General features: G+C 36.3%; 2 protein-coding genes across 2 annotated transcripts in view; one reads left to right on the top strand and one right to left on the bottom strand.

Annotated features, from left to right (window-relative positions):
• Positions 1–4935, top strand: part of LOC117650427 (myocardin-related transcription factor B-like) — a 29219-nt gene extending 24284 nt beyond the window's left edge. The window contains exons 16-17 of the mRNA XM_034393850.1: positions 59–443; positions 530–4935. Of these exons, the coding sequence (XP_034249741.1) occupies positions 59–443; positions 530–1585 (1441 nt within the window). The 3' untranslated portion in view covers positions 1586–4935. The remainder of the gene's footprint in view (positions 1–58; positions 444–529) is intronic.
• A 777-nt stretch (positions 4936–5712) lies between these two features.
• LOC117651191 (zinc finger protein 333-like) lies at positions 5713–8990 on the bottom strand. The gene is made up of 6 exons (XM_034395000.1): positions 8944–8990; positions 8806–8861; positions 7297–7466; positions 6454–6701; positions 5964–5990; positions 5713–5917 (listed from the first exon to the last, which is right to left on the bottom strand). Exons 1-6 carry the CDS (start codon positions 8988–8990, stop codon positions 5713–5715), a joined length of 753 nt encoding a protein of 250 aa, XP_034250891.1.
• Positions 8991–12785: the final 3795 nt, after the last annotated feature.

The following is a 12785-nucleotide window of genomic DNA, read 5'->3' as shown; positions in this document are numbered from 1 at the left end:
TATGGTTAATTGGTATTTTAAAATAACTGGGAAACTAACGGCAATTTTCTCACCTCAGGACAAATTCTCTTCCCAACTTCTTGGCATCAATGGTCCAGTTGGCACCTTCAATAGAGCCAAAGCCACTTCCAATGTGTCAACAACGTGCCAGCTCTGTTACCCCAATGACAAGCAACAAGGGTGTTGAAGTGAAGCCTGCTGTACTACCCACTCACCGCCTGGTTTTAACTAGGACGACAGCAGAACCACATATTTTGACACTGACAACAGCACCTGCTGCTGCCAGCTCTGCTGCCAGTGGCACTGCCACTATCATGGCTACTACAAATGGTGTTGTTCCAGTATCTTTAGCAGATGGAATGATACTCAACTTGCCTTCAAATAATAGTAGCAAGTTGCCCCAATATGAAGATGTGGCCTCACTCTTAACAAGTATTAAACAGGTATTTTGACATTATATTGGCATTCACTGAACTTTTGCCAGCTATTTCATAACCTGGTATACAAATTTCTGTATTATGGTTTGCAGGAACCTGTGAATGAAAAGAGCTGCTCTGAACGTTATAGTGTGCAGAGCCAATCAGTTGACGATGTCCTTGCAATATTAATTGAAAGAGGTGAGCTGCCTCCCAGTGCCGCTCAAGACCCCACAACGCCAACCACCCCAGGGACCAACTCAGTGTCAGGACAGCCGGGGCACCACTCCAGCAACCCTAATCTGTGTGGGGTGTTTAATAGCACGCAAGACAATGCTGATATTTTCATGAATGTGTTCAGCCCAGCGACTGTTGGCCCAGGGGCTGCTGAATGCCCGGAACATTCCATTGCCTCAGTGCAGAGTACGCCCCCGGCCTCATCCACACCGCCACCGCCTCCACCACCACCTCTGCCTCACACCTCCTTTGCTAAAATGTTGCCCACAGAATTGCCCCTTACTAGCACAGGGAGTAATGTCTCTAAAGAGCCCTCTTTCAGCCTCTGGGGCGGGAACAATTCACTCGATGACATTTTTGGAAGCAGTGGTCCTCCAGCAACCAGTGTTGACCTGAAAGCATTGGGCCTTGATATTGAGATCTCAGATCCCATGGATTTTGGTCAGCTTGACACTTCCAGTCATCCCTCTGGCCAGGAGGTGAGGCTTGAGTCACATGACATGAATATGGAAGCTGAGTCTGATAATTTGTCCAATCAACCTGACAGAAGATCATTCCTCAATCAGCAGGAAAGACAGCAAAGCCAGCAAAGCCAGCACCAGCAGCTTGCTGACCAACTTCTTGCAACTCCATGTGAATTCATGGATTTTGACATGGACATGGACATGGACCCTGCTTGGTTTGATTCGCTGACAGCTTCTAGTGATCAGCTTGCTGAACCATCAGATCAGAACTCATCTCTTAACCAATCCTCTATTCTTCCATCATCTAGTAGTTCTTACATTCATATGAATGGGCACACTCACATTGATTCGTATGATCCTCTTTTGCCGAACAATCAGGATCCACTTGACCTCTTTAGTCTGGACGCCATGGATTCTGATTTCATAACTCCGGAAGTGGGCTGGGACAAGGCTGATTTTGCTACATAGCCCAATCTATGCTGTAGCAGTTTTTTGATCTCTGAATCATATACGAATGTGGAAAGTGGAAACAACTTCTATTTCATCCTAATGTTGTGACTTCATACTTTATGTTGCATGAGTATTTTGCTACATCCTATTTTAATGTGCTGAATGGTATGCCAAAAAAATTACTTTGCTCTTTACTCTTTTAAAGTGTCAAGGAAGGAAGAGCTGCATTTTCATTGGCAAGTGCGCATTGGATTGTAGGAATATGCTACTACATTGTTATTAAGTTCTTTATTTTTATAGTAATTAGTCTCAGCATCCGTACTTACAAAACAGTTGTGAGCAAATGATCATGGTATGATTGTTAGGAATGACTGAGAGTGGTGCATGATTGGAATGTCTTGCGCATTACGCTTGACGTGTGATAAATTGTGATGTATGCTCTTTTTCTTCTTCTTCTTCTTCTTCTTCGTCTTCTCTCTCTCTCATGTTGTTTTGTGTTATGTTTAGGGCTGTGCAAAAGGAACCTTTGGCTAAATTAAATAAAATATTGTGGACTTTGCTACTGGTTGTTAAAAATAGTTTATTCACCACATATATTTGATTTACAATGTTTTCTTTGTAATGTGTTGTTTGATTTTTTGTTGTTGTTGTTGTTGTTTCTATTTTTGTCTGTTACAGAGTCTTTTGATTTAAGAACTTAATCTTTCACCTAAGGTGAACTACAATGCTTTTGTGATGTTTCACTAAGCTGTATGAAGCCGCAGGAGATTCTTTCCATTGTCCTCAGTTTGCATAGCTCTAAAATGGTCCTGTCTATCTTATGCTTAATTATTGTAGTCCCCTCTTTTGCCTACTGCAAATAACGTTTTCATGCTGACTTTTTGCCCTTTGTAGAAACTTGCAAGTGAGAAAGACCGATCTAAATTAAACATCCTTTTATTTATTTATTTATTTCCAAGCACAATGCTAGAAAATATTGAAATATTTTTGTATAGGTTTATGTAGGATTTATATTGCTAAAAGAAAAGATTGTCTCAAGCTTTTTAGTCTTTACAGTTAAATGTAACTCTTAAAGGATTTTAATCCTTGACAATTTAAATAGTATTCTCATAATGTTAAATTCCTTACATCAATTCTCAAGAGAGCTGTTCTGCTACTTAAATTGATAGAGCACGTAAGATATATTGAGGATAGTGTTTTGTTTTTGGTGTAGATATATATTTTGACTGATCTACGTTTTCTATCTTCATCCCACTAATTTTAGATCATGTTATCATTGCATGAAAACATCATGTTGTTTGACCAAATTCTTTATGGGAACTACATTTCCTTAGGAAGGCAAGAGTGCATGATTAGAAAGTTGAGCTTTTTGAAGTCCTGCGCCTTCTGGTTCTTTGTACTTTGTTCCCATTCCTTTACTGTGGAGCAACCTCCTCACATGTTAAAACAAATTTAAAAGAGAACTGTTATGTTCTGAGCTTAAAACCTGCTGAGTTCCATTTGTAAAATTGCTTGCAGTGCTGCTTCTTGCCATTGCTCACTTCTTTGCCGATTTTTGCTAATTTCCTGTATTGCTTGAGAGGCAATGCTTCAGCTCATTTAAAGATGCCAACAAGAGTGATTGTAAGCCTTTACTTTCAGGCCTGCTGATGTAGAAAAGGTATTTTCCAAAATTTGTAGTATTGTGACTTCTTTTTCTCTGGCTCTGACAGAAACTTAACGAAAGACTGGTATATGCCATAAGAATAGGGCAGTGTCATATTTTTAATATTCCTGGCACATTTTTCTTCAGTAATTCAATTGACTTTAGTGTAATTTAGCTAACTAAATGCTTCTGCTTTGTTGAGACTATTTTCTCTAGCTTATATTGTTATTTGGTATGTTCTGTATAGATGTGTTTCTATTTCATATGTGATGATAAGATTCTTGCTGACAGAGAGAAGTACATACCTTTTACTACTGAACATAGTAGTAAAGTTTCGACAGTGGTGATGTTTATGGGGCTCTCCCTGTATTCTTTAAAATTCAAATCAGGTGAAGAGGCATATGCCTCCATTCAAAATTCAGCTGGTCAGCAATGGACTTATATTTAAAAATGATGTGCCAAGTTGTAAATGCTCACCTTAAATTGATCAATCATGATAATTGCTCTTTCAATCTGATTTGCGACTTCAATGTTATACATCAATATTGTTTAAGGTGAAGCATTTTCGATCATTTTTTAAGTGTTGGTACTTACACACCTAGCAGCTAAAAACTTCCTTTGACTATCACCGATAGCGTATTGTTTTATTGTTGTTTGTGAAAAGCAAGCCAACTATGAGATGAAGATTTATATAGCATTTTTATAAAATGCGTGACTTGATATTTTAAGGAATAAACTTAAATTAGTGCCACATTCATGGTATGAAGATTTTTGTTTTCAAAAAAACTCTTTCATCAAAGATCATATTTGATCAATGTTGCGTTTTTACAAGAAAAAGATTTTAGCCTTTCTCCAATTGAATGGTTTCAGCACTAGTTGCTTAAATTTTGACATTCCATGGTACGGAAAACCCACATTGTTTCTGAAATTGCTGCTTGTTATGTTGATCTGTCAGTCTTCTATCAACTGTTCACTAATGGTTTTTATCACCATCAGTTCACATGTGGTCAATTGCGAAAGCAGGATTCAAACCTACTGCATTGACTCAATATTTTCCTGCATTTTGAAGAAAGTAAATTTTTATGTTTTATAATGTGTACTATACATTCCATTTATGTCCTAATGTCATCTGGGTGTCTTTCATTCTTGCATAATATTATAACAGCACTTTCACAAACCCGAAGCTGACAGATTGCACAACAGTCAGACAAGCAGAAAAAGTGTGAAAAAAATCACCTTGCAGCTAAACTTGTTAACATCAAACAGTCATTTTGTTACAAATTACAATCATCAAAAGATGAAATGGCGAGGTGATCTGTATTCCACTATAAAATGCATTATGATTAATTAGACCACAATGGCTTGGGACCACTTTTTATCAAACGCACATTGCAAATGGTCAATTGAACTGAAGTGGCTTCAATGGAAAGGGTATGTAAATATCTAATAATAATAAATTCACTGTAAATATTGTATATATCTTTGATGTTGGCTGAGGATGTTCTGTTTCCCCCTCTGAAAGTATTCATTACATCTCATTTGCCGAGTGTGAATAATTTAGACTACCAGAAGTCATGTTACTGTTACATTCTTTACCCTGTAATGCCATGCTTGTCCTGCCCTCAGATAGCACTTTCCTGTTTTGAGTCTAGTGCAAATATGGTGTGATGTAAAATATTTGTAAAATGAAAAGCCCTGTAAATATATATTTGTTCGCAATGAAGGTTGTTTTTTTTTTTTTTTTAAACTATTATTTAAGCCCACAAGATTAGTGCTATAACAGAACTGATTTTCAGGGACTTGTAACTGAACAATATGCCCAAATATGGTATGTAAACAATACAAGAATTCCTGAGTAACTAAGGACATTACGAAATTGTGTCTGATTTCAGTTTTCTTCTGTGAGTCGCCACTAACTTTCACCATTCGCATTAACTTTGTGAATGTCATTATTACCAGGTCCTGATAGTTTCAATTCTATATGCCAGGAGTTTGATTATTTTTCAGTTTGTGACCTCCTCTCCCAGTAGGTTACCAGTTTGAACACAATGGACATGTGGTAAATTGAATGAACTTCCTTTTCAATTTTGAAGAACTTCACAGGCATATTTACAGCACCCACAGGTACTGACTTTTCCTTTTTTTTAGAGCATGTTCGGAGGCACATTTGATATTGCTGCAGCATCCTTGTAGACCACTGTAAAAGCAACTGCGAGTTAACTGAAACTACCATTTAAGATTCGGATAGGCGGTTGCATCTTTAAGGAAATGTAACTAAAACTAAAGTCCATGAAAAATATCACCTTTATTTTGTTACATTCAAGACCTACATGTTTAATAACAGTCTAAAATGAAACAACAATAGACTAGCATTCCACTTTCATCCATCTCTTTAAAAAAAAAATTCACACCAATGAAGACAGTATTTCTTTCTAAAATGAGGACATTTTCTTCTTTAGACCCAGTTAGGAAATTCCAAGTAAAATAAAGAAATAGACCATTACTGAATTAAGGAAACAAATTCTTTGCACGATTTCTTGATGTGAATTTGCAAATCATAGTTGTGCTTGAACTTTTTACCACACATTGTGCAGAGATGTTTTGGTTGCTGGCCACACTCATATCTCAAATGACGAGTTAGTGAATGCTTTACACAGTATGATTTTCCACATTGAGGGCACATAAAAGCATTACTTTGGGCTTTACTGGAAATAAATAGAAAATCCACATCTAAATGTTGTCTCCTCTCACTGTTTCTGGTCATCAAGCTCCTCTGTTCTGGAAAGGCAAAAGAAAGATGACAACACATTAGAAATTAAGCATAAAATTTAAGTCAATGTTATTGGTGTCTTGATCTTTCAAAGATATTGAAACAGCAATTTATCTCCATTATTTGTCTTTATTTGTAGCAACATGTACAACAAATAGTGATAGTGAAACAGTTATAATGTTTGGAGAAGGCCAGGTTGCTAGTTATACAATATCCTTCAAACCCATACATATACCCTTTGAACCCTTATATAAACCAAAATGGGTACATCATAAGGAAGTAGGTAATCTTTACTTTATGAAAATGACACATCATCATTGAACTGCATCATTAAGATTTTGTACATCTCAAGTTTTCTCTGAGTACGTTACAATATTGCGACGATGAGTCAACAAATGCGAGTTTAAATGATGCTTATGTCGAAAGCACCGCATACATATGTTACATTGCAATTTAGGAGCCTGACCACACTCTAGACGCATGTGCCTCTGAAGTGATATTTGCCATTTATAAGCTCTACCACATGTATTGCAAACATTGCTCTTCTTCTGCGAATTCCCCTCTTGGTTTGAATGCAAATCTGATGGCATTGAAAATGGCTGGAACAGATGTTGAGATCCTTCTGACAATTCAGAAGCTTCAAGGCAGGAGGCAGAAACTATGTGGGACCCTGCAAAGAAAACAATTGTTTTAAGATCAGACCAACCACCAACCATAAGCTGTAAAATTGATGGAATAATTATCGAAATTGTCATCATAAGGTGGCAAGAAACTCATGGAGAACATGAACATCAAAAGTATGAGTGACAAAACTAGCAACAATACGTGAAGGGAATCATCATTCACATTAAATTTTATTCTTTGTTGTAAGAATTTAACAGCAAATACATCCCACAACATCAGATTTACTTTCATAAACTGTCAATCCCATTACACTTACATCTATCAATAGAGTTCTGATTAGCAATGACATGTCAAGAAGAAGGCAGACAAAGTAAATGAGAGCTCTATTCCCAGTGATTTAATCATAAACGAACTGCTGATTTTCAGTTCAAATTTTATGATCTAATTTCATAACATGCAGTGCCTGAAAACCCTCTTTATAGTATTGCCCTATATGCCGTGATCAAGAACTCTATGTGCGCTCCACATATGTCGTACTAAAGTAGATTTTTGTTTAGATTTATGATTACAAAGCTGGCACTGAAATCGAGGTTCGCGCCCACACTCTTCTCGATAATGACGAAGGAGGGTATATTGCCAACGATATACTCTTCCACAATTAGGAGAAGGGCATATGTAGGATTGATTTACAGTTCCCACATCATATGCAACAACTTGCAGGCCAGAGATTTCTACAGTTGTGGCCACTTGCACTGCTTGTGATTCTACATCCATAGGTGTGACACCCGACAGAACAGCAGTAGACTTGACCGAAATGACACCTGGTTTGGGGACCTGAATGGAAGAACCTTCCAGCTCCCCTGCAACAAAAAGACATCCATCAGTTTGATTTCAAAATAAGTGGGCATAGATAACTCTGAGGGGGTATGGGGCCAAGGGAATATGTTATTATTAAGTACAAAACATTGCAATTTATTACAACTTTTTTTTTACTTTGAATGCCAGAAAATTAAGACAAACAAAAGCACAATGTAAAAGTTTAGAGAAAAGTACATGTTTAAATCAAAATGCTGGTTGTCTTGTCACAAAGGTAGGCCCTGAAAAGAGGTCTTTATGTTGAGTTCGAATGTGCCTCAACATGGGGGCTTTTTGTTTCGTCCTATGGGAGCATTGAGGACATTCAAATCTAGGCTCAAGCCCACATTCTTCCCGAAGGTGGCGCTTGAGAGAGTTCTTCCAGTAGTATTTACGTTTACATCCAGGGGTGGGACATACTAATGCATCCCTGCGATCCTCAATTGCGGCTCGTGATTCGAAGAAGCTCTGATAGACTGCGAAACACAGATAAAATACAGTTAAGGAAAGCAGTGCGTTTGCATTAAAGAAACAAACATTAGTCTTCAAATAACTTTCAATTTGATTGAGTCAATTTAATTTAAGTCCATAAAGAAAGACACTGCATGCAAGTTAAGTTACAAAACTGTCACTCTGAAATCCTCAACATTGTATTTCATAAGAAAATGTAACATGAACAGGCCATAAAAGGATAGATAGTTCCCAAATAGGGAAGCATTAACTCCACCCAATCATTTCATAAAATAAAAAAAATTCTGATTGAAAAGGCTTATGTAGGTGATGCTTTTAGATGGTAAAATGTTGAGTGACGCTTCAAGTTTGACTTGATTTCAGTTTGATATTTGCACATTCCACACTTCCATTGAGGTTCCTTGCCGCATTCCGTATTTAAATGGCTCATCATCGATCGTTTCCGTTGAGACAAATGTAAGTGCTGTTTATATCACTGCAGATTTCGAATTACATTACATATCATTGTGGGCACACCGTGGGCACACCCAATGAGTGTCCACCATATTTCCAGACAAAGTTAACATAAATTCAGTACTTCCTGAAGAAAGACAAAACTCACTGTCAGTTCGCAAAATATTATGTTTTAAAGATCATGTACAAACACATTTAAAAAGAGTCAAATTAAATGGGCTCAAGTCTTAACAGTTAGTTAATAAAATCCCAATTTGTTCTTTACTTTTCTTTATTACCAAGTTCCTGCAAATAAAAAACAAACAAATTTTTTTTTTGAAAAATTGTAACACATTTCTTTATCTCTGAACTCTTTCAAAAGTCACAGTTCTTTACAGCCACCAATACCACACATTATTTTTGGAAGTTAATACTTTTTGCCATTTTGCTGGAATAATCCTGATCCCAAAACCACAAGCATTTGTCTTATGAAGCACCTACAATTATAGAATATAGTCTCAACAAAAGTCAAATGGAGAAATAAAATGTTATTATTACAAAGAAAGGAAATAACACTACCAACAACACATCCAATCCCCAGCATTAGGCAACAGTGCTTGTATCATGCTGACGAGTCAAAACAAAAAATTTTCAAGTGAATACGTCTCAAGTTCCTGAATAAATAAAACACAAAAACACAGATGGAATGTCTCCACAGAGAGGAACTAACATGAAGTTGCAATTATACTCTACAAAAACAAAGTTAAAAGTAAAGAAAAAAAGCAACTTACAATTAGGTCTCAAGTGGCTCTTCTACAAAATATCCAGTGAGTGATTGTGTGAACACTGGACACTTATATACTGATCCACTATCTACTCCACATCTCATCAAGAGAATTACTACAAAAACTTTTCAGTAAAAACAAGAACAACCAAAAACAAGAGGCGTTTCAGCTTTACCCAAGCCCCTAATTGCATAAAAAGGAAAAGTAGTACCTTTCATGGACAGATTACTCAGGATAAGAAACAACAACATTGAACATGTGAACGACTTGCATTAAATTGAAAATCAGGCATACAAATAATAAATAAATAAATAAATAAAAGATTTTACAGTAACAAATTAGAAATTAACTAGCCGTTCCATACCAGATCCCAATAAGCCACCCCAATTATCAGACTAAGTTTTCAGCTTTAGAAGCACATCAGTAAAAGTAAAAGGGATTTCAAAACTAACTTCATTGCCTTACAATGAAACAGACAATCAAGAGGAGACAATGCCATGTCTTCTGCAAGTACGATATGTTGAGGACAAGAAACGACAAAATACATATGCTAGCCCCCTCAAGGTAAGAAAACAAAACAAACCGTTATCATACTTGATCAAGGCCATACTTAAAAATATGGCAGACACACACCATTATATAAAAAGAACAGGAGTAAGCAACTGTTCACAGCACTTTCTCCCTAAACATTACCGTTTAAGTTAGTAGATGAAACTTAATTCTACGAGATGAGCATAAAATACAACAATAAGCATTAAATTTTTTTTAAAAAAGGTAATACAGCAGGAGGGGAAGAAGTGAAGTAAATAGGGGGAGGGGAATATCACTTGCACGTTTTTGTGCTACCTACTCCTGCAATTTGTTACCATGTGCTACGAAGAAGGAAACCACACAAGCTGCACTCTCTGCATTCATAACGGGCCTAACACCTGAGAAGCGTTTCACTTGCTTTCCAGTCAAAACATCACTATTAACAATAACAAAGAAGACATACATATGAGCAGAACAATGAATAAAAGGAATGTACAGTCAAAAAGTTGAAGAGAGCACAAACCAAAACAAATATTTCAGAATGTCAAAAAATGTCACCGGAATATGGTGACATGGAAGAAGTTATTGGATCAGTAGGCAAACTAAATCAAATACTGCTAGTAGGTTACACCTTTTTTTTTTCAAAAAAGTGTGAGGGGTTTCTTAACAAAGAGTTGGCAATAATTTATTGACAAACAGTTCAAACTTAAATATAGAGCCTCCTTTTAAAATATTCCTACTTACTGCTTCATAAACACGGCAAAAAGAAGTAGTTGATTAACAGCACAAAAGCAGATTGAAAAGAAATGGAATGAATACATGTAAGACTGTTCTTTTTCATAAAGCTTATTCGTCAGATCACAAATGGAAGTAAACATAAAAACCATTAATATCAAGGACACTTGAGATCAGCATCTATCAGCACAAAAAGTCTACAAAAAGATCACCTTATAAAAAGCAAGTTATACAAGCTTGAAAATATTTTACCAAGAGTACAAAATTCTGAATCAAGGACCAAAATTGTGATTCACTATTTCAAGAATAAGGCACTTTACACTTTACTTCTAGAGAGGATATTTTGAAACTATAAAGACCAATAACATTTTACATGCACACAGCCACAGGAACATGTCCAGGACCCAAAAAATGTTAGATGTGCTAGATCACATTATCAAAGTAAATTTGTTCTAGATTCAACTGGGCTGCATTAACGAACATGCAACAACAACTGAAATTACTGGAAAATATATATCATTCCAATATAAGGTCTCCTTACCTTGACTGAGATATATTCTACAGTCTGCTCTTGAAAAGTCAAGAGAAGGACCAATCAAAATTTACAGAGAGTTGATGCAAGATAAAAAAAAAAAAAAAAAACCTTCATTAGATGATTTCAAATAGTTTCTGCTCAAACAAGCAGCCACATTTAAGAGAAACAAACAAAAAACACACAAGAGGGTATTAAATTCTAATACTGACGGATGTAAAATGTTTCTAAAATAAATAGAGGAATGCTTTATCAATTACACATTTCAAATTCATAACCATTTGACAAAATAATCCGAGCATAGAAGCAGTTACCCTATTTTGACTTTAATCTGCAGTTGTGCCAAATGCTCCAATTTTCTCCTTGTGCATTCTTTCTACATGTCGTACAACATGCATTTTCTGCTTGGCCCTGTATGAACAGAATGGGCACTGAAACTGGGGCTCTTTTCCACACTCCCACTTAATGTGATTACGTAAAGAACTCTTCAGCTTGTAGCGGCGACCACAACGCGGACATTCCTGTGCTTTCTCTCCTGAACGTCCAAAGTCATCGAGGGAAGCTGCTGCTAAAGAATTTTCAGCTGATCCGCTCCCACTGTAGGGCGATCCATTTGCTGCACTACTTGAGAAATGGACAGAACTGCCTGATCCCAAGTCCAAAGGGGAACTGCTTCGGGCTAAAATAGCTGGCATCAGAGGATGTTGCATTGCCCATTTTTCCCAATTGACTACACAAACGCCTCCCCAGCTATTGCGTTTAGGGCTGCTCTCTCTGCTACTGTCACCTGTAAAAGACAAAATAAGTGTTAGTACAAATCCAGTAAATCATGCCTTCATTTCATGAACATGCAAACGATATTTTCACATAAATACAGAACAATAATGTATCCCACAGCTCATTGAAATATACCAGTAATCACCCACCTATCATGCATAGAAAGACTTTTTTAGATTTGGAAAGAAGAAACACTTGCAACAGATGGAGCCCAGCACCACAAAAAAAGCATGGTACAGCAAGTACATGCACTCCAAAAATCAAAAGACACAACAGTGAGTGTCTCAGTGAGAGTTTTTTTTATTCCAAAACCACAAACAGAAAGATGTAGTGACTATTGAACAGTAAACAAAATGGTTACAATATGTCCTTCACTCTTCCTCTATTTGCTCTCTCTGATGAATTGTATGGCCCACAACAATCACAAAACTGAATGCAATACATCAAAACATGAATAAAACAATAGTTAAAATAAATAATTTCATGTACCTGACATGTGAAACAGCACATCATTCAATTCACACAACTTTTAGATTAAAATGGTCATCACTGCCATCAGGTCCAAGGTTCAGAAGTAATTGGTAATCTCTAGTTTAAAATGGTTATGTTGTTGTGATAACATCAAAATTACTAATCTAAAAATATATAGCATTTATTCACAAGTTTATAAGGTCACCTCAGGAATGACATCAAAACAATATAAGCAAACATTAATTAAAAAGAAACTCTCTCATTGCAAGATGATAGGGTCAAATATTGATTTAACAAGGTTTAAATTTAAATCTTGGTAGTAACAAGAACAAGATAAAGTCTATTATGACAAACAAAAAAAAATTCCAGGTCAATATAAATAACAAACTTTTCTCTATCCCTTTGCTCATTAGTATGTAAATATGGTTAACAATGAACCCACCACACTTAAAATTAAGTGAAAAAATATAAATTATCTTCCATGAATGTATTGAAATATATAGGAAAGTGGTTGGCAAAACCAGGAAAAGGGGGGGGATTGGATTTTACACTTATTGGTCACTCAGATAGGATACACAATATGAGCAAAA

The sequence above is a fragment of the Thrips palmi genome, unplaced genomic scaffold (genome assembly GCF_012932325.1).
Source record: "Thrips palmi isolate BJ-2018 unplaced genomic scaffold, TpBJ-2018v1 HiC_scaffold_5, whole genome shotgun sequence".
In the NCBI taxonomy this organism is placed as follows: Eukaryota; Metazoa; Arthropoda; class Insecta; order Thysanoptera; family Thripidae; genus Thrips; species Thrips palmi.
Note: the sequence above shows the minus strand (reverse complement) of the source record. Positions and strands in the feature narration are given on the sequence as shown.

Excerpts from the sequence above, each read along its gene's own strand:
- LOC117651191 (XM_034395000.1), bottom strand. The coding sequence starts at position 8,990 with ATGATACAAGCACTGTTGCCTAATGCTGGGGATTGGATGTGTTGTTG. Across the intron at positions 6,702-7,296 it reads TTGCATATGATGTGGGAACT|CTTATGGTTGGTGGTTGGTC; the intron begins GTAAATCAATCC and ends TCAATTTTACAG. Across the intron at positions 5,918-5,963 it reads GAGCTTGATGACCAGAAACA|TAAAGCCCAAAGTAATGCTT; the intron begins GTGAGAGGAGAC and ends ATTTATTTCCAG.